The sequence below is a fragment of the Mixophyes fleayi genome, chromosome 7 (genome assembly GCF_038048845.1).
Source record: "Mixophyes fleayi isolate aMixFle1 chromosome 7, aMixFle1.hap1, whole genome shotgun sequence".
Classification (NCBI taxonomy): Eukaryota; Metazoa; Chordata; class Amphibia; order Anura; family Limnodynastidae; genus Mixophyes; species Mixophyes fleayi.
This window is the reverse complement of record NC_134408.1, coordinates 121,890,947-121,914,464: the sequence shown is the minus strand read 5'-3', so window position 1 is coordinate 121,914,464 and position 23,518 is coordinate 121,890,947. Positions and strand designations below refer to the sequence as shown.

The 23,518-nt window shown below is 36.6% G+C and overlaps 1 protein-coding gene across 2 annotated transcripts in view; it reads left to right on the top strand.

Moving 5' to 3' along the window:
• HOXD3 (homeobox D3) overlaps window positions 1-15,427 on the top strand; it is a 35,147-nt gene extending 19,720 nt beyond the window's left edge. For both annotated transcript variants that reach the window (XM_075180567.1, XM_075180568.1), the window contains exons 3-5: window positions 8,540-8,620; window positions 11,486-12,006; window positions 13,408-15,427. In XM_075180567.1, the coding sequence (XP_075036668.1) occupies window positions 11,520-12,006; window positions 13,408-14,162 (1,242 nt within the window). In that variant the 5' untranslated portion in view covers window positions 8,540-8,620; window positions 11,486-11,519 and the 3' untranslated portion in view covers window positions 14,163-15,427. The remainder of the gene's footprint in view (window positions 1-8,539; window positions 8,621-11,485; window positions 12,007-13,407) is intronic.
• The last annotated feature ends 8,091 nt before the right edge of the window (window positions 15,428-23,518 follow it).

Here is a 23,518-nt window from a genome sequence, read left to right as displayed (position 1 = left end):
AAATTATCTAAAAACCATACAAAAAAAATAAAAAGTAAGAAAAAATAACCTAAATAATACCCCAATGCCAAATATGCTGATGACACAGATGATATCTGTTCTGAATTAATGTTACTAGTATGGAGGGAGAATGCTGACTCTGACATTCTAAGTGTACATAATTATGGCTGTATTTAGAGTTAGATACCTGATTATGGTTATTAACTAGTTTTTACGTCTGTGCTCAAATTTTGTAGCAAATGTCCGTTTGCGTTTTAAGTAAATAAGAGAGATGTGGTCAGTGTGATATTTTTATGGGAAAAGACACAAGGAAAAAAGGTCAGAGAAACGATGTACATTTGAATGTAGCATATTTTTATTATTATTTTTGTTGGTATTATATGTTAACATTGAACATTCTGGAATATATTTCACGTCGTAGATTAAAGTCTTCCAAAAGGTACGGTAGAAATGATTCCGACACAAACCTGACCATTGTAAAATATTTATCCTTGAAATAAGAAAACAAAATGTATTTTATGCTCTACGTTTTTTCAAGTAACGATTTTATGCGAAAATATTATACATATTTTAAAGGATTGTGAAAAAAAAGTAATATAATATTACAGTTTCAAACAATAGGAAGGTGATGGCAGATAGATTTTTTTTAGCACTTACGTGTTTTTCCTTTTTAAATAACAAAATAATAAAAAAAACTGTTCTAAAATATGACCATTTATTTTGGTTCATTTTTTTTTTACTTTCTAGATGATCATTGTGAATGTAACACGCAGTCTTAGGTACCAAATTCATAGGAAGGAACATATTGTCACGTGTGAAATGTTAGCCCTAAAAATAAAATATATCTTAATAGACAAATAGAGGCACAAGGCAGGAAACTAATCCTACAAGCGGTATGTGAGGAATTCTTGTCTAGGACGAATAGTATTTGCTGTTAAATCTACCACACTGACAGGAGCAGAATTCTTTGTTCTGTCTTGGGCTGAGATTTCTCAGGCTACACATAGCAATTGTTGACTAGTCCCAAGTCCAGATATTAAAGATGGCTAACCCATGTATTATGAACAGCATTGTGTGTCTGTGACAAAGCACACAGTATATAGAGTAAAGATGTTGCTTCACGTTGAGAGGGTGAAAAGGTATTTTACTGAAGTTCGGCTCAGCCACAAAAACAGGTTCATCCGGAGGACAAATTTTCTACGCGATTAGCTGTATTTCAGCCGGGAGAGCTGACCTCTAAACCCTTGACCTCTCGGACCTTAACTCCCTATTTTAGACATAGGAGCCTTTTAGATCTACTATTTGTAAAAGCTTTCTTTGTACAACTTTTACATTGATATGAAAGAGATCTGTGATACACCAGGTACGCACACACACCAGTTCCAGAACCTCTAGATATGTATTTATGCACACTGTTTCCAATGGTAATGTGTGATATCCCCTTTCTAGGATATATATCTGGTTTAATATACATGCACGGGGGGACACAATACAGTATCCCACCGAAAACTGAAGCAGGAAAACAATGTTTCCCATAAATCTCCTTCAATGTCTTAAAATGTATATCCCTTTGAATTTTACAGATTCCAGTCTTTGTCTTGTAAAATGTGATTGTACATTTCTTATGTAACAGGCATAGAGCAAACTAAACCTGTTAAAATTGCATCTAATTTAAAATCAATGCATCCCTCCATAAACTAAATATATTTCCACTCTATTTTAAAATTCGCCCGTGACAAGCCATATGAAATCTAGGGGGGAGGGGGACCAACTTATAAAGGAACACATTAGCTGTGCAATTTTCTTATGTCTGCACCTATGTAAGATTGTGTGTATATATATATATATATATATATATATATATATATATATATATATATATATATATATATACATACACACACACAAACACACGTGTGTAGATATCTGTAAAATATATACACACACAGACGCACATACACAATATAATCACTATTCTGCTGCATATCATGAACTGGGATATTATTGTTATTTATACCATTTGTTGCTTGCAGATCACTTGTACTTTTTTGTGTGACATTGAATTAATAAAAAAAATGTAAAAAAGTCTCAATAACCTTGATTTGTTATTGTTGGGTGTAACATTGTACACGACTAGCACACCTTATTAATAGCTTGATACTGGTCTTCCATAACATCTCCACATTTTGGTGATATTTTAAAGTGTATTTTGAGGTGTTCAACCTATTCTCCATCATGCCCTTCATGGTGCCTCTCTCATAAAAGACTGTAGAATAAAATAGCACTTGACCCAGACCAAACACAAAGTTTAGGTCATAATTCATATCTATCTATCTATCTATCTATCTATCTATCTATCTATCAAACAAATCTGGAATATATATATATATATATTTCTACATACATATATATATTCATTCAACTAAGCAGAAATTTTGGAATATATATATATGTATATATATATATATATATATATATATATATATATATATATATATATATATATACACATACTTATACATACCCCATGTGTAAACATAGGTTATATATAGTGTATATCATATATTATATATGTATATCTTAATTAAATACACAGTACATCATACAATGCACTGAATGTATTACTAGCATTCAGGATGTATGAAAAAATCTATAAATCTATATGATTGCACATAATGTTACACAATATATATGGTTATGTGTATTGTTCATTCACCTTACATAATGTGGTACAACTATGGAGTGTCAGAGTAGGGGTGTTATTGCACATTTGGAATAAAAAGAGTATATATATATATATATATATATATATATATATATATATATATATATATATATATATATATACAAATGACATATTCAGTATATATATTGCGTGAAGCAGATATGGCTGTGTGCTTTCTAATGGCTCCTCCTCTGTTACTAACAATACATCAATAAAATTATGTGTATTATATCACCACTAGTCGTTATGAAAAGAATGAAGAGAAGGCTGAGTCAATAGCAAACAGCTCTGACTGTACAGTACAGTAAATCAGGATCTTTCAATGCAGAACCTCAGCGCTTCCCAGCCATCTTGCAAGGCTTTTCCATTGATTTTGTAAACATAGAGGCAGCACAGGGTGCTCTAGAAATGTTCCTTACATGTTCAATATCAAAGTGGATGGAAGATGCCAAGAATAGGTTTCTTCAACTCCTGACCCACGTGATCTACGAAATAATTAATTCAGCACGTCCCTTAAGAAACACAGCGTCGTCATTAATTTGCCAAGCAAAGGACTCTATCAGACTTGAAAACTGAAGAGATCTCAAGAATATTATATACAAAGAGAGCAGACTGTATACTCTGCACTCCTACTATCTGTTTGATAGCAGAAGAAAAGAGATCTTTGGTGGGTATGTCTTTATTATTTTTTTATTTCTCTGATATTTCTAATAGAACTTGGCTGTCATATATTTGATAAATAGGACCCTTTGCTGCTTCCTTGCTGTAGTCACAAGTCGACATAGGCTGATTTAGTGACCTTTGTTTCAGAATGCTTAGGGTTTATAAGAAAATTAGGATGATGTATGCAACTGCTCCCTGAGTTCTGCTTGGGGATAGCTAGGGTAGTAAAGGGAATTGAAAGGATTTACTTAGATTTGTATGAGCGCTGAAATGGCTCAGATTTAGTGGATGCCTTGGGTTTTCTTGGGAACAATACTGACTGTCAGGGCATCTGCTGCCTATTCTTAAAACAGTGAGAAAGGGCCCCTGAACTTCTTTTCATGGTTAGGTCGTAAATTTTATCTTGCGTCATAATAGAATGGGTATAACACCGAGCTGAAATTGTACCCAAGGCAAGCGTTAACACGTAATGATTTCCGAGTGTGCCTTTAAACTCCCCGATAGTCATTACTATTACACTTAAAATGGATAATTTTCTGCTGGACACGACCATTCATTCCCACCATTTGGAGCCATCTATAACAGTAAATGGATATTTACTGATCCGCCTGTGTATCCCAGTAGAGAAGGAGACAGCAGAATAAATATCCTCCCTAGTTCCCAACATTCAGTAACTAATGGATAAAATAATACAATCTGGTTATTTAAATAGATCAATAATCACATTTTTGACACATGTTGTTGTTGGACGTATTGGAGATTGAATTGATATCTTTATTTGCGCCTTGGACAGCAGCGTATTTACAGTTTATCAACCAAATATTGTATTGTTTACGTTAGAAGTGGATCAATGTAATGTACTATATGTTAAGGGTTGTTATAATATGATATTTGGACAATAACAATGTTCATGTGTTTCTTGTTCATCCCTTTAAACAACAATAATTTTTGGTTTATTTAAGTCTACTGAGGCGGACATCTAAAATGGTGTAATATAATAAAATAATAATAATAATTAAAAGTAAAACGCAAGGAAACAGAGGAATAGAAAGAACTGACAGAGCCTAATAACATTTATTTCCTAGATGTAGCCGTGGACTGTTTTATCAGTTGACAATGGCCCAAGTTGTTGTTATAAATCATAGTAAGTAATTCCTGAAAGGTTGCTAGACTGTTGGGGGCCGGTCGAGAACTGTAAATCTTTCAGTTTTATTGCCCTATGAACATATGCAGCGGTTGACTTGCTGTTGGTCCTCTGCTTGAATTGGATTGCACTAAAGTTGCATTCTCACGACCGGGCAAGGAAACCACCGGTTTATTTGGTCCCTTCTCACAACCGGCTGGAAGCTGCTTTTGTACCATAGAACCTATAACACAGCTGATACAATGTTATTGTTCTTTGCTGATTTGGTTAAATATTGACTCCTTCCTCTGTTACTCAGTTTTGCGGCTTTTAGAATTACCAAAATGAGAATGTAAATAAGTAGTACCTTGATATTTCAGTCTTTTATCCCAGAAAAGGGAGCAGATCAACAATAACATAGGACTGTTCTTCCTTTATTAGTGATAAATCTAGTTGTGAGTATTTCTCTGTATTTGGTATTTAGAATATGTCCTAATTTGTATAAAGAGAAACAAAAGACCAAGCACTCGAGGAACAGTCATCAAATTGGTTTTATTGGGTAGATTTATTGTCGATGTAAACCAAGAAGGGAACTTCTGTAAAATTCACGTCCATAGAATCCAGTGTTTCTCTGCAGGGCTAAATTCACTATTATTGCTTGCCAGTATTCCATTATTGGCTGAGATCAGATTGGAATCTAGTGTAACAATGAATAATTTGGTTGATATATTGAGAGGAAAGACAGTAATGATGTAATTAGAACATTTTGTACAAAATAGTTATCTTTTTTTAAATAAACCCCAGCAATAAAATGGTGGTTTTATAGACTGTGTAGTGATTTGTTCAAACTATACAAATAATATTGGCACAGCCCTTTAATTCTGCAATCTACATGTTGTAATAGATCACATACGGGTGTGAGATGATAACCAGTATGCATGGGAATTGAAGCCAGATTTGAATTCGGTTGGAAATATATAGGTTATATAACATAGCCGCGGGCTTTGTAATACTGTATAGAGATCACGTGAACAAATATGTTTAAATTTTAAGGCAGTGCCTATACCATTGATTATAAAGGCGCTATACTTACATCACCAAAGCCAAACTTAGAAATGGTGCCTCATTAAAAAAAAACAACCTACAATGGACCCACTCTTTTAATTTGGCCAAGTTGGTTGATTTAAAACAATATCAGAAGTTCATTGTCCTCACTTTAATTGGTAGGTGAGTGCTAGCCTGTTCCCACTCTATCGGGAATACTGTGTTGTGCTACTACTGTAGGTGGAATGCCTGCAAAACCGCAAGATCAGGGTTAGGACAGAATCGTCCACACAGACAAAGGGTGAAGGATATATCCTAGCTCCAGCACACACAGCTATAGAGACTGAAGAAGCCAGGGTTATGATAAATTGATACACAGGTAAGATCTTGCATGACAAACGAAAGCCTTTGAACGCACTGTTGTATAGTTCCTTTATCAAGCTTTGCTGGTAAGATTTATTGTGTTTTTTTGGCATTTTTAAGGCATATGGGACTTTGATAGAAAAGAACAGAATGGGCACAAATATGCATTTATCATTATTATACCAGGTATATATGATGCACATATGTGCAATATACATGGAATAATTATTTTAATATGGAATATTTCCAATATATTTCCTTTGGAGTTATAGCAACATAAATGAATAGATCCTGTAAAGACAAATATATTACATTATAGCATATTTGGGATAAAACACATTAAACAAATTCGCGTTTTGCCTTTGTCAAAGTAAGATTGAACACCACATTAACAGAGTGTCTTGGGCTATTGGGCTTGGAACAGACACGCTGATTTATGTATATTTACAATCAATTTAATGTTAATAACACTTCTATAGGTATAGGTTTTCCAAAATAATGTATACAGACACACACACACACATACACACACCTATATATGAATAGGTTTCCCATTTGTGCTATTTTGATTGCAATAGTGGCGCATTAGCTTATTTAAAAATAATGTATCCAATAATTTCAGGGGAAAAGATCATATAAAACACATTTGTAGTTGATTAAATGTTAATAATGCTTTTTTTTCTTATTGTTTTATGTTAACATGTGGTATTCTGGATAATCCATGTATTTTCCAATGTTTTCCTTTTTAATCCATTGTTATTGTGGTCCTGGATTATGGATCCATACCTACCTGGGTTTGCAAATTAGTCCTGTTTTGATCTGGATTAAATTAAACATTGATTAAGAAAATATCCATTTTTATTTGATGGTACATTATTGATATGTACATAAAGATGATGTTACAATTGCAGGTCAATGAAACAATATGTATTTACGTGAATACAAGTTTATAGTTTTCCTTCTGTTCAGACATTATCATTTGTACCTTATTTCCATTACAAGTTCACAAATGACACTTAACACCCAGATATTAGAAGGAAGCCACCACTTCCCAGACATTGACACTGAAACTACCCATACCGACGTGAATTATATAAATGTCCACACCGAACCTTCAGTATAAAATCTTGATTTAAACGAAGGCCTTCCGGACTCTCAGCCATACATATCTACTTCACAGTGCATACATTTACAGACCTGCACATCAATATTGATCAGTGGGGGGAGATATATGTCATTTTTTTTGCAATACAGTTGCCATTCTGTTCCATTGTTTGCCCTAAAGACCCTGCCGGGCCAGTTAACTTACATTATTGCAAGCCTTTTCATTTAATTTAGCTAAACTACACCCACAACATGTTATTAATATTTTTAAAATAATGAAGACACTTTTAACTTTTAGTGCATACTAACTTTTCTCCTCTCACTATAATTATATAATACTACAGTTATGTTATTCATGCATGTTAAAACCAAGCAAGGATTTGGAAAAATGAATATATAAACATGTATTTGATTAAAATAAACAGGGAAATATTGCACATCATAGGCTGGTTGTTTGGCTATGCGTAATACACCTAGCGCCCAGCGGTAAGCACCATATACCGACGACTCCAATTCAATATTTACAAATATGAATATACTTACCATAGCAACAGATGATACCAAGTTTTGCTTACTGTAAATTGATCAAGATCGTTTCTTCGCACTGTGTAATATGCACTGTTAATTGCGTCTGGTTACAGTTAGAAACGACATAGTAAAAAAATAAGCTAAAAGTTGACGCATGCCCACGTGAATAGCCAATATATTATATATATTCTGTTGTTGGACTGGCCTCCTAGAGACACTGTACAGCATAGCTGCTGTACATCAACACACTCGTCATATACTCTCAGAAAATCTCCGTTTCATGGTGGGTTTTGGCTGTGATAATGAGGATTTGGAGGAAAGTTGTTAGTGCTATTCTGCTAGAAGCTACTAGAGGCTGTTCAGTTGGTTGTTCATTAAGTGGTGAGTTATTACTATACAAGCCAAAGGTCATTGGAATGGCTTATGGTAGCGAAATTTGTCTCTTATGTGGCCTAGCTTGTCTTTGTTTGGAATCCTAGTGTTTCTTAAAGCGACTTAGTCAACACATTTAAACAATGTTTGGAAGGATACATTTCCCTGAATATAGGTTTGAAGTATATTGCTTTATGGAGTGCACTTTAATATCCGCTACCAACTATATTAAATTAAATAAATATTTATTGCTGCAGGATTTGTGATATTAAATATTATTACATAATGTTTTACTATTTGGGCTCTTAGCTGTTGTGTTGTACACTGTATGCTGACTGACAATGGATATTGTCTATTTTCTAGAGATGACAGCAGAATAAACTAGGGCAAATATAATTTAAACTTTACATAAACAAAGTGCTAATAGAACAGAGTTACAAATATGTGTATACACACATATATATATATATATATATATATATATATATATATATATATATACATATACATATACATATACATATACATATACACACACACACACACACACACACACACACACACACGTATACGGCTGGTAAATATTAAACCACAAAATTCAAACTCATTTTTTGCAGCTCGTGTGCGATTGGGAGGAATAGAAGAGGGCGTTACCTGAAGAAGGTCAGATACAAAGCGTGAGCACAACAAACCCTACGGTAAGTCTTTTCCTAAAATGTACATTTTATACCACAAGTGAGGCCGGCTCCCTTGGCTGAGTTTACATTGGGTAGACAAAATTGTGGGCATATTGTTTTCACTGGTACAATGAAAATAAACATTCGGATATCGCTAAATCAGCATTTAGAAAACAACATTTTTTTAAAAATTACAAATACCATTAAATATACACAACAGGGACGAAGATCTGGTGCAAATCCCCTTTCCCTACTATGATCACATTTTTAATGTGTGCAAAGAGAAATTAACTTTACCACATCAGATCATGCAAATATCTGGTGTTTCACAATATGCAGACACATTTAGTGGTGCCAAATGAATAAAACTATATATGCATATATTGTACACGTGAGCTCAGATTATTCATTTTTATGCACATTTCTGTAGATAAAATTCCAAAGGAAAAAAAGATCCAAAATAATTTTCCGGAGAAAAATGAATTATATCTTCTACTAGAGTTGGGGTATCCTAAAGTTGGATGCAATCATGCACCAAGAGTCTGAAGATATTTAATTCCTCCAGCAAATAAGACTTTGAATCCACGTTTTGCCATACTTTTATCCGTTTGTACTTTTTGTATATCCATAGGAGGTTGCAGAAGTTTGTCCGTGTCCTGTTAAGGGATGGAAGTTCTAGGAACAAACTGCTCAGGCCACCTTTTATAATTCTGCTCAACAGGCTTTTAAAAAGGAAAAATTTGCGGAGTAGGGGATTCTTTTCGTGGTCTTCCTCCTACGCTTTGGCCTGTTTTACATTTCTGAAACTTCTCGGGATGTTGTTCCCCCCCCCTTACTGAAGCGTTTACCGCTATAACACTAGCAGTCATAAATTTCTCTCTAAACCACAATGACAGGTGCATTGATATGCTCTGTGTGGACTCAGCCTGCTTAATAATCAAAAGCCCGTGGTTCTATTTATACTGTATCATGTTATGTATTGATCTAAAACTGAATTTACTCCGGCAGTCTAAAAATATAAATAAAACTGGGCCTTTAGCATGTGGAAAGCTGAATATGAATATCATTGTAACTTGCAAACTACGTCCTGCATGACAAAGGGGAAAGGAAGCTGGGACCTCTCATTGAATGTGAAATAAAAAAAAAAAGTATTTTATATTCTCCACCTACGGTGCTTGAAGGCACTGTGGCTAATTTAACAGGAGCGAGAGATGCCCCCATTTCTGAAAGAAGCTTCTGTCTATATGAAACATTCTTCAATAGATTACACTTATATGCTGATTTTTATAGTATTTATATGTTAAGATAGTTCTGTTTTAAAAAAGTATTTTGCTGTTGTGTTAAAGAAGATCCAACAATACGTTTGTCCATTGTCCAAGTGATTTATTACACGTTGCTTCTTATATATAGGTTCAAGCAGAGTTCAGTAACAGTTGGATCATTCGGAAAAAGAATCAACATGAATCTATGTATAAGCTATTGTAGAAATCATATATTGTTTGTAGTGTGTGGCGATGTAGACAATGTAACAGAATGCTGTGTTTAGCTAATAGTGTTTCCAAGCACTATTTCTAATGCAATCCATTTATACCATTCACTAATGAAGTACAGTTTAATTTATTTCACGATATCTTACAGCAGTGGATAGATGATGACACTTAAAAAGATTTGCTGATTTATAATGTCTCCTTATATTGCAATGACTATCAAACCATAATGTTTACATTGACTCATTGTTAGTGTAAACAGAGATCTCTCCATTGAACATAACTAGAATATTACAAAATATTCAGTGTGTTTCCAATATCATTGTAGATCAGATGGGATATTAAACAGAATAGAGGATAAAGAATAAATTGTGTCTTCATGTTAACATGTCATAATTAAAAAGACTATTACAAGTGCAAAGTTAGGCTAAGTGTATTTAAACAGACACTAAATAAAAGCTGAACTAAACTTCAGCTCATCCAAATATAATATACTAATAATGTAAAGTGCAACTTGCATTATATGTTACAGCTTGATTTGATTAAACTATACTGTTTGTATAATTGCTTTACATTTTTCTTCAGTCGTTATGCTAATATGGACAAGATAATAAATCTTCTGTGTATTGGAAATGGTGCTACTATTTAAACAATTACTGTCACAAATTGCACGCTATACCTTGCAGTGAAAATACACAACACATGCAGTTTAGCTTAAATCTCTTATAAAAGGCATCAAATAATTAAATTTCACAAAAGCTGACATAGCGTTTTCCCCCAAAAATAGATCAAAAAGAAAGATGTTGAATAGACGTAGTTATATTTTAACTGGGGAGTTGCAAGGCCTGGTTTACAATGGACATAGACCTTTTTTTCTGCACTGCTTTTTTTCTGAAAGTAGTTCAATCCATCAAGTCATACTCAGCTCACACAGGCTGGGGGGTGGAGGGGCAAGTTAATCTTTATCCAAATTTCTTGGCCTGTCAAGCCTGGGTGCTTAAAAATATTACAAAACATATTTCTGTCTGGAGAATGATGTGTGTTTGATCACACTTGGGAGAAGAGGTTTAACTGTTGTTGAAAGAAGGAGAAACATATATTGATACCCAAAGCAAATCCATTTGAGCCAGTATAATATGCATAATAACATGTAGCGTTATCGTGCTCCTGATACAAATAAAACGGTCCATAGAGGATGGGTTTCAAACTACTAAATAATAAGCAACTGATTGGTACCATAAGGCCTATGCAATATCAGGCATTACATATGTATTAGTGTCTGGGCCTTTGTATATTAGATTTGAGTAAATTGCTATGAAGACATTTTGTTTGTGGCCATGATTCTGTGAGGTACTGTTATAAACAAATGGTAATGTTCATTAATTTTCTTCATCCATAGGGGTTGGACTAAGAAGATTTGTCAGACGAGGTCAATGCTCATTGAGAAGGGTGCAAAGTCCCTATCACTGAGAGACTTCAAGATGCAGAAAACAGCTTACTATGAAAATTCTGGACTTTTTGGGGGTTACACCTATGCCAAGCCCGAATCCTACAGTTATAACTCTAGTCATCAGCCTTACTCCCAATCTGCTCTAGAGAATGATTATCCAAGCTCAGCTTGTTCTATCCAGCCATCTGCCATCAGGCCCCCAAACCATAAGACTAGTGATATTAGTGGCAGCTGCATGAGGACATCTTCTAATCAGAATTCCAGCCAGACCGCCACTATGAATGACCAGCCTCACCAGGCGCCATCTCTGCCCCCTTCCTCGCCCAGCCATGGTAACACCTCAACACAGAAAAAGAGCAAGTCCTCCAATTCATCTAATTCTTCACAGCCTACTATGAGTAAGCAGATATTTCCTTGGATGAAGGAATCAAGACAGAATGCAAAGCAAAAAAATGGCAGTACCCCTCCAGGTATATATTTATATATACACCTCTATTATATACACTGCTTCAGTCTATGCTCCAGGAGTTCAGGCTGACTAAGGCTTTTATCATGTCATGGAAGGTCCCAACCCAGTGTAGAAGATAAAACCTTGTTTTTCCTGCATGGATTATATATGCAAGTACAAAGGTAGAGCATTGACATTGTCCATGTGGTATACTGGCAAAGCTATAATTTGCTAATGGTAATGTTTCATCACACATGTATCATAATGGATATGGAGTGAAAAGATTCTTTTGAACAATGTACTTTTATTGGAACCATCTGAACAAAAGCTTTAGACTGTGTTTGTATGTTCCACAATTATTTCCATATGAGGAAAACTATGTATAGGCCACATAGTGTACTCTACAGACCTAACCTTCCAACAAGGACATTAAACCAAATTGAGACCCATGGATGGTGAGGGAATCTGCTAATGAACAGATTAATGGCTCTCAGCACAAATTCCAGCTTAACACTGCATTTAGTATAGGGGTAGTTCCACTGATAAGTTGAAGAATAGGCAGGGCCTGTGAGATGGTACAGAGATGGAGGCATATACATTCAGGGAGTCCCAGAGATTGGGGTGAATGTGTGATGAAACAGGGGGAGAGAGGTAGAGGGCGGGGTAGAGAAAAACATAGCATCCGGTATTTAAACAGCTCATTTGTACCCTATGTCCTCAGCTGGCAGATCCTATAACTAATTATTCAACACAATTCATGTTCAACTTTCCATGGTTCTCTCTAATTTGGCACATTGTAGTCTGAATATAAATTGGTTTTGAAATACATATAATTATATATATATATATATATATATATATATATATATATATATATATATATATATATATATATACATACATACATACACATAGACAAATAAGATAGCGAAGTACAATCCACCATCATATTTCACAACGTGTCATCTGTGCCCTCTTGTGCAAATAACTGTCATCCTTTATTCGGTATATTTAGAGTACTTCTCAAATAGAATAAAACCACCTGGTCATTTTGTCAATAAAATGAAATCAGAAACTTCACATATACAAGTGTATTAAGCTGGAGGAGACAGACAACACTGTATTGCTTCATTATTCACTTGTTTTTGCATTTCTACAGTTTGGGGATATTTGACATAGGTAAATAGCATAAACGGTGGGGGGAGGGGTGCAGTTAATAATTAACACTTTGCTAAAGAAATATTCTGCACATTTTAAAATACAGGGTTAACGATATTTCGTCATGTTCTAAGGAAATTGAAGCATAACTGAAAGCCCCTGTGTATCTACTTGGACTTTATTGTCCTGTTCTGCGTTGTCTGATCAGTGTCCTTAGCGGTCTTATATACAAGTATTAATGTTTGTGTTTTGATTCCCTATTCAGGCTCAGGAGAGAACTGCGAGGAAAAGAGCCCCACAGGCCCCGCATCCAAGAGAGTGCGCACCGCGTACACCAGCGCGCAACTGGTGGAGTTGGAAAAAGAGTTTCACTTCAACCGCTATCTCTGTCGCCCACGCAGAGTGGAAATGGCCAATCTGCTGAACCTAACCGAGCGCCAGATCAAGATCTGGTTCCAGAACCGCAGAATGAAGTACAAGAAGGACCAGAAAGCTAAAGGGATCATGCACTCTCCAGCAGGGCAGTCTCCAGACCGCAGTCCGCCACTGAGTGGACCAAATCATGTAGGATATTCAAGTCAGCTACCGACTGTTAATAGTCTTAGCTACGATGCTCCGTCGCCAACATCGTTTGCCAAATCACAGCAAAACATGTATGGGCTGGCTGCTTACACAGCCCCTCTCAGCAGCTGTTTACCCCAGCAGAAAAGGTACCCTGGTGCTGAGTATGACCATCACACCATGCAGAGTAACGGCGGCTTTGCCAATCCCAATTTGCAGGGCAGCCCTGTTTATGTTGGAGGGAACTTTGTTGATTCCATGCCAGCCTCTGGTCCTATGTTTAATGTCGGTCATCTCTCTCACCCGTCATCTGCCAGTGTGGACTACAGCTGCGCCGCACAGATTCCAGGCAACCATCACCATGGACCTTGTGACCCACATCCCACATACACAGACCTAACTTCTCATCACACGACTCAGGGAAGGATGCAAGAAGCGCCCAAACTAACGCATTTGTAACTACACGTGGGATGAAGAGAGAGAGAGAGAGAGAGAGAGAAAGAAAGAATCTAACTGTGCTCCTTTTAATTACCTCACTTTTTTTCTGAAAGAAATTGTTAATGTACCTTATTCTGAGTGCCAACAGTTTAAAGGAATGTTTTACCATTAAGCAGCCCCGTTTCTTTCTGCAACTCGTAAAAGTCAATGAAAAGAAGTTCTTAGAAGTATTTTAAGCATGACAGTGCAATAAACTGCGAAGCAAGGCACAAAAAACTATATAAAATGATGTACTTGAAGGTAAGTCTACTAGGAATTAGCATTAGCGATTGTCATGCGGAAAGTGTTTTTTTTTATTTTTTATAATTTTACCAATTGGTTTGATGGGGGAAGGGACTTGCATATAAACTTATTTCAGAAATGTTTATTTATGAATTATTTAGTGACGTTGGAATTACATTCAACTAAGTAACATGTATTTATTATTTCAAGCGCAACATAACTTTTTTTTGTACCATTAATTATTTATCCTTGTCTTAATGTATTTATGTGAATATGTGAAATTTACTCAAACTTGGAAGAATGATTTAGGTCCATTGTGGCTACATTTCCACCCTTGTACATTATGGTCTGAGATAGATGAGAGATTAGTCCTCAACAGTAGTGTGTGTGGCTGGTGTTTGTAGTTTATGTAAGGGTTCAATAAGACAGCAAATTGTAAATCAAATGAATCAAAAATGTAGTGTATCACAATGGGCATTTGACATTTTGAAAAGTTTTTTTTTTTTTTTTAATTGTCTAGTACCATTCCAGCAGTATTTAGAATAAAATATATCTGAATTGTAGTGTATTTGTTTCAGTAGTCCAATCAACTAGAAGATGAATGCATTGTTTCAGATGGCCCAACACAAGCTGCATCATATGAACATGCTTTTTTGAAATGAACGCACATTCAAATATCTTGCTAGTTATGTAGCCCACAAGTTCATCAGTCCAAACATTTTTAAACCTGTGAGGAGTCTTTTTACATTTCTATGTGTTGGCAATAACACTCTTCACGTTTTCTGCTTGGTTCATAGTTTGTGTGGCTTTCATTGTAATTCTTAAATGACAATTTGTATATTAGATGTACATTTGGAATTCAAAGCGTAACAATTTTAGGGAAAAAAAAAACAAATAAAAAAATAAGAAAAAAAAAAATGACAATCACAATGTAAAAAAGAAAAAAATAATAGCCCAATGTTTTCAAGCTTAAAAAAAACAACATTATTTAGAAGGGCTTTTTCGTTTACAGGGTATGGCCCACAGTATTATGTAGGGTTAAATAAAAAGAATAATAATGATATTAAAAAATGATTTATTTTATTTATGGACTTTGGCAGATCTGTGGGGACAGTTACTTGCAATGTATTGCAAATATGGGAGATTGAGATAAATGAACAGCCCACAGTTAAGATTCATTATTTTGTACTCAAAGCAATCCCCATCCTACGCATTCCTGTTTGTTTGGAAAACTAACATAACTCCTACTCTTAGCCGTGAAAAGAGATCAAATTCCCGTCGAGTGGATATTTGACCCCTAATGTTCTAGAAGCAAGAAACACAGACCGCGACCACTCGAAAATCAACGTAAAATGAACCCACCAAACGAGCAGCTTATTGTTTTATGAAGACCAGGCTGCAGGGAGAGCAGAGAGCATACACTGTACATTTGCAAAGCATTAAATTGTCCCAATAAAATGAATTTACAACTCTGACTATGAATGATCTGTTTCCTTGTTATTTTATTATTTGCAGTCCACACGAAGACCCTATTCAGTTCATTGTTGATGGGTATGGGGTGGTAACACACACACACACACACACACACACACACACACACACATAGAGATATAGATATATATATATATATATATATATATATATATATATATATATATATATATATATATATATATATATATATATATATATATATATATATATCACCTTAAACGCATGTCAGGATCCACGGGCCATGAAGTGGTTTAATACGGCCTGATCAAAGGCGAAGCTTCATTTATTTTATTGCATAGTACAAATGCTGATGCTCTATCTGAATGAGAAAGTGTATTTTCATGATATGTATCAACATCTCATTTCTGCAAGTCTATTGCTCTAAAGTGAGACGGATTTTACACACACCCAAGAAAATTGATGCAATATGTTACACGCAATAAGAAGGACTACAGTGATCTGGTGATGCTAAAATAATAATAAATGGACACTGTCTATATATCCTATCCATCTACTTCGTGCATCACTCCCACCTAGATACGGGAAGATTGTGGACATATATGTGATTTGTCCCGGTCATTTGCTTATATTTTATATTACAATTACACCACTGTATTCAGAAATATGGTTTTATATGATGTAGTTTCACCTATAACATAATCCCTTCGAATTGTAATATTGATGTAATTTATCCATTCAGCACAGTGATACACCAGTGGGCCCCACCATCGCCAATACACAAAGAGCCAGCATTAGAAGGCTTGTAGAGGCTGGGTCATTCATATACATGCTTCCAATATGGATCTGTAAGAACACATGCATTAAAAACCTAGAAATTGAAATTCGACGAGTGAAAATAGGTTAAGTGTATGCAGACAACACATGTGCCAAAGAGAATGCAGCATTGTGTCCTGATTTTGCAGTTAATTAAAACTCCTTACCCTGCCAGAGGGGCCAGGCCCCCCATCCCTAGCCCTTGCGGCAGTGAAGTGGTTAAATAAGTGGGGGCTGATTGCGACTATGTGAAAACCTCTGTTCTTCCTCCGTTACCTCATCTCAGCATCTCTCCGTGTACTGTACAACAACATCCTACACACTACAAGGGCAAACAATGTAGCGTGTGGGATGGCAGCCCTCCCTCCCAACCAATTGATTAACCATACGATCCCAACCACAAATGTGCTTTCCAATCCATACTTGCAGATTATGACAGTAAACAAAACATTTTTAAATACCCGCTTTGTGGCAAGACCAATAAATCACCCATTGTAGTTAGGCTGTGATGTATATAAATCTGCCCCCTACACTCATTCTGATTGCAGTGTAGATAACCTAACCTCCTTCTTGTGGTTTCCGCCGAATACCGGGTCCCGGTATTGCTCACAGCTGGCTGGTATTTAAGTAGCAATTTAGGAGCTTCCTCCAACCATATTGCACGGTCCTGCACTGCGGGTGCTTATCATCATTATCATCATCAGATCTTTATATAGCGCCACTAATTCCGCAGCGATGTACAGTGCTTAGTGCCTTTCAACGAGAACCAAATCAATTCAAAACTGGGTTATGAAAATAATAGAAAAAAAAAACATTGCTTTATTTTACTGGGTTGCTCAGGAAAACCTCGGGATTCACTATCACAGGCTAAGCATTGATAAATGGATGCACAACAGCTCTGCTTGAGTGTTCACACAGAAGCTTTGTGTCATACGGAAAATGCTGCAGGTTTTTAGACCTTAGATTTGTTAGATATCTTTAAGAAATGTGTATTATAGTAGAATTAGAAAAAGAAAGACCGTATTTAAAACTACTGCCCATTAATATATGTGTGATGGATTTGGCCCAGATGGCTGTAACAATCCCAGTTCAATAGACAGAGCTCAGTCCTGGTCGCCATTTTCAGAAATGCTGGTGTAAGGGATTCCTTTATGTTCCAGCAAGCAGGGGCCCTGTTGGAATCCACTCTCTTTCATCAGCTAGATATTTCAGACCAGAAGATAATAAGTAATAGCCAATCCCTTTCCTTAGCACACTAAACTATTTCATATTGGGTCAGGAGGAATCCGAGTTTCAGATCTGACATTTCAGCAGTAGACTGCTGTCTGATAAAAATAAAATATGTTTTTTGGAGGGATCAATTAAAAGATTCAGAGCAGATTTGCAGAATATACTCTAAATACTATTCATTAAGTTATTTACAATGTTCTACAGCGTATTAAGCTATTGTGTTCCCTTTAAACGTCTCAAAGAGAAGCACGGTGAGATCAGCTTTCAATTATCGCCTTAAAAATGTTAAATTGCTGTCTCTTATCACTTAATTCAATACAAAAATATTTCTATAGAGTGATCTGTGCTTAGCATAGCAGTCAAAAATCGAGATACCGTCCTCGGTGGGTGAGTATTGTCACAATAAACTAGAAAATCAGAGAGAGCTGGAAGAAAACACTAGCATTTAGCTGGGGGTCCAAGCTTGCAGGAGGGATAGGTCTAAATAATAACAGATAATTTGCACAGCAGTAGTTAGGCATTAGGAATGATTTAGGTTTTCTGTGCCAAACACGCAGTGCTAAACCAATAGGGTGAGCAATGGAATTGCTGTAACGCTCTGAAGATAAGCTGTGGTGATTTACGGCACAGGACTGGGAAGCCTTTTAGGAAATTATATCCATGAGGCTAATATTTAGAGAATTCAAATAGCTCTGACTGCCTGTGGAATGAGGGGAATGAAACGTGAACCGCACAACGCTTTGGAACAGGATCATAAATTAAGTGCGTTGTATATTAGGGAACCTCGCCCAGGTAAGTAAAAGTGCTCCTAACAATTAAGCTAATAGATGTAAATTGCAAGTTAGGTCATAAATCAAGCGAATTATAGGTATCTTGAGGAAGGCCGTATTGGGCGTGGAAACATAGTACATAAAATTGACTGATCCTCTCCTTAATGTTATTCAGTTTATGCTGCCTGGATTTCTGATGCATTTAATGTTTATTATATAACAAAACCATTCCGGAGTGTATGATTACAGGAATGCTTAACAGACAGGTAAGTTATACAAAATCATCATGTCTCCTGCAAATCATACACTATAATGATCATTATTGTTTAGACTGCAAAGCAATCCTGCATCATGTTCTACTGCACAGTTAAGATTAAACAGCCTATTCAAAATATACATATTAAATAGGGCACTTTATTAGGGAGACAGTAAATGTGCTTATATATGTGTGATTATGGAAACAAAACCTCCTGTGATTGTTAGTGTAAGGCTTTTATATCACTATTTGTGAATGCTAAAAGTCCTCTGTAAGAGAAAAATCACATTTTATACATCATATAGATTTATATTTTAAAAAAAACACCAAATTGATTGAATTAAACAATTATGGATAATGTGATATATTTTAGGGGCCTCAGAAGTAGAACTTGGTTCCTCTAGAATGGGGCACATTAGGATTGTCCTTCGCAGGCAGCTTTGGTTTGGAGACAACACACAATGTACTATACATATATACCACATTTTTCCTTTTTACCTATTGTGTGGTGATCAGGTGTCACATAGGATCTCTATTAGAGTTGGATGCAAAGTCTGTTTCAGGTGCATCGTGCACATTTCCACTGACACGCAGGCGCAGTAAGAACCAGTTCCGTCTGATTTTCATATGCAGTGTACACTTGCGACAGCTTGTGTCTCGGTACGAGGGAAAGGGTGGAATGTCGAGTTATATAGGCATGAACGTGAATAATTAAGTTACTATGGATGTCTACCCACAAAGACCACCCTAGACGGATTAAGACACAGACAGAACACACATCAGAAAAGACAGAAAGTGCTTCAGGAATGAGGTGGCAAGTAGTTAGCTATCTGCGGGAACTGGACGCAGCTCGGTAGGGTATTACGAGTGGGACGCAACTTGGGTTGCATCCCACTGGTAATACTCTGCCAAGCTGCGGCCAGTTCCCGCAGTTGCTCCTGAGTTTGCATTTTAGACGCACATTGCGTCTGACTCTAAATGAGGCCCATAATATGAACTGCATTGAATATTTAGTAAATCAGGTTAGTGCTCAGGTAAATACATTCTATCTGCTTCCTGCAATGTCTTCCATGTATTTGGCTTCATAAGGGACAATGAAATCTAAGTTTTTTTTGCATCACATTTGTAGTTGCTAAACAGACATCCTTGTAGCCCCAAAGCTAGTCACACTGGCTAAAACTGTGCTCATTTGTCTAAAGTAGATGGATGAAAGCTCTGAATCACACAATGGGCACAATATTACCTTTCAACCAATGACAGCACAGAGTCTGATTCAGGCACCCTCCTGGTCCAATCAAAATTACATCTTCTGCAATCAGATGATTTGTAACCAGCTGGCAGATTGAATAGCAACAAAACACATGACAAATTAGAGACAGTTTGGATTAAAATAATCAATATGATCATTTGTGACCTAATTGAAAAAGTTCAATGTACAATACACAGCTCCCTTTAAAGCAATAACATTTGGTACAGTTTGCTTTAGAGACTGAAAATCTAGGTTGGTTGACATGAATGCACAGTGATTGGCTATTGTGGCTTTCCAAAATTGCTCATCCAATGATCAGACTGTAGCGATGCATTGTATGGTGTGTGGCCAACATTGCAGATGAGAAGGTGAGAGCTTAATTTTCTCTAAATGACAACATCTTATACAACATGTTTACACAGATAATGAAACAGGTACATTTCCAGAAAGATAACTATCCTGATCCTCTGTCGCTGATTACCCTACTACACATAAGCACACAAGCCTTTTACTTTGATTTTAGATTTTCGAGGAACAAAATGTATTTTGTTCAAGAGCCCTGTTACCCATCTTGGGCTTAGAAGTGAATTAATATTTATAAATGTTACTTATAAATGAATGATATTTAATAAATTAACTTTTAAAACTGTAACACAGAGAAAAGGACCTTGGTTCAGTATCACCAACTAATTATCCAAATAAAAAGTAGAAGCCACGGCTTTATATGGTAGTCATAAAATATAGGAATAGACTTCATCATGAATAAACACTGTGTACATAAACTTTCATCCAGCAGTCACTATAAGAGTCACAGTCAATGGAGTCCTCAGAAGCCCATATCCAGGGAACGAAGGATGTGGTTCTTGCTTCCCATTGGTTCTTCCCTCCAAAAGTTGACAGGGTCACATTTCTTTGGAATATTTATTTTTTAGGTGTGTTGTTATTTACCATCATTTAATGTAATAACTCTGAGTTCTGTTTGCTTTTTTCCCATGAATAACCACTAATGCCTCGTCGGTAACAGCAGCTGCCGAACACAGGTAACAGGTTTCCAGCACGGGAGGAAAACACCGGGCTACACACAGCTGCTCAAGGTGGCCACCAGCGTGCTCATGTGGCCACCAGCGTGCTCATGTGGCCACCAGCGTGCCCATGTGGCCACCAGCGTGCCCATGTGGCATGGGGGTAACAGACTTCTCTGGAGCCAGATGATGAGGGAGGTTTATTTGGGATAAATAGTGAAGGACAGTTATGGTTGACAGCAGCTGACTGTTAAGATTTAAACAGTGACTAGTTCATGTTTTGTGCCTCCATCACATCTGTCACCATTCCAACCACGACACCCCAGCAGTAGCGGCACAGATGTGCCAGTGGACGCTGGCTGCTTTATGATTAGAGGCTGAGAATGTTGCTGCATTGCAAGGGCAGTACCCCCACCCTTTCAAGCACCTGCTATGAACCTATAAATTTATTAAGCACCTTATACTTCTGTTTTATTTGTTTGAGAGGCATGTTGGTGTCAGTAGCTGAGGGGGAGTGCTGGGGCTGTATTGCCATTTGGAGGCTTTCTGGGGTACCTCCTGGTAAGTTAGCTCTCAAATTAAAAACACATGGCCCAAAAATAGGGACTCTCATTGTTTAGAGTTAGGACCACTCTATTAGCAACAGCGCCATGACAGGGTTTGTGGCTTGTCATATATTTGCAAATGTGTGCAACTGATAGGTCTGCAATTTTATGTACAAATACAAATAGCAGCTCCTTTGCTGGGGGATTTTTATCTGCATTGCAATAGCCACACACACTTTCCCCACCAGCAGCTATTATTGTCATTCCACCACCTTCTGTATCACGTGTTCCCACATACCTTAGATGTAAGCTCATTTGGACAGGGCCATCTTTACCTACTGCCTATAGGTCAGCGCTTTATAAATAAAAGATAATAGTAATGGGTAAGTAGCACATCAGAGCAATAGTTACTTCTTTTTAAATACATGCATTATAGATTGATTCAGTCAGAGCTGTAAAGATACAAATTACGGGCACAATTTATTTTGTACCAACTATGTAGTAATCGAGTCTCCTTGAATAACCGGGAATGTTTGAAGATCAATTTTGGAAAACGAAAACTTCGTCATGTGCAGAATATCTTGGCCTGTAGTGTTGTCAATAGAGATGGGCGGGTCCGGTTCTCCGAGAACCGAACCCACCCGAACTTTGGGTATCCGAGTACCGAGCTGAGCAGCTCGGTACTCTCCCGCCCATTCCGAATCCAAATCGAGGCCGAACGTCATTGTGACGTCGTCGGATCTCGGGACTCGGTTCTCGCGATACTTCAACTTTATAAATACACGCCTCCACAGCAATCCATCGCCATTTGACAGAGGGAGAGAGCAGGGTGTAGTCATAGGCTAATTAGAGCAGGGACAGAGAATACCATATTGTTCTTGCAATTGCTCTAACCAAAATCGCTAGTGCAGAGAGGAGGATAGAGGTTTATTATTTTTTCTTCATATTTGGCACTCCCCAGCGCTTTTGGGGTGTCCCCCATAATTGTGCATTAATATTTCTGGCTGTCAAAAGTCATATCTGTCAGCAGTATCTACTCAATAATTTGTAGCACTCCTCAGTGTTTTTGGGGTGTCCTCCCTAATTGTGCATTAATATTTCTGGCTGTCAAAAGTCATATCTGTCAGCAGTATCTACTCAATAATTTTTAGCACTCCTCAGTGTTTTTGGGGTGTCCTCCCTAATTGTGCATTAATATTTCTGGCTGTCAAAAGTCATATCTGTCAGCAGTATCTACTCAATAATTTTTAGCACTCCTCAGTGTTTTTGGGGTGTCCTCCCTAATTGTGCATTAATATTTCTGGCTGTCAAAAGTCATATCTGTCAGCAGTATCTACTCAATAATTTGTAGCACTCCTCAGTGTTTTTGGGGTGTCCTCCCTAATTGTGCATTAATATTTCTGGCTGTCAAAAGTCATATCTGTCAGCAGTATCTACTCAATAATTTTTAGCACTTCTCAGTGTTTTTGGGGTGTCCTCCCTAATTGTGCATTAATATTTCTGGCTGTCAAAAGTCATATCTGTCAGCAGTATCTACTCAATAATTTGTAGCACTCCTCAGTGTTTTTGGGGTGTCCTCCCTAATTGTGCATTAATATTTCTGGCTGTCAAAAGTCATATCTGTCAGCAGTATCTACTCAATAATTTTTAGCACTCCTCAGTGTTTTTGGGGTGTCCTCCCTAATTGTGCATTAATATTTCTGGCTGTCAAAAGTCATATCTGTCAGCAGTATCTACTCAATAATTTGTAGCACT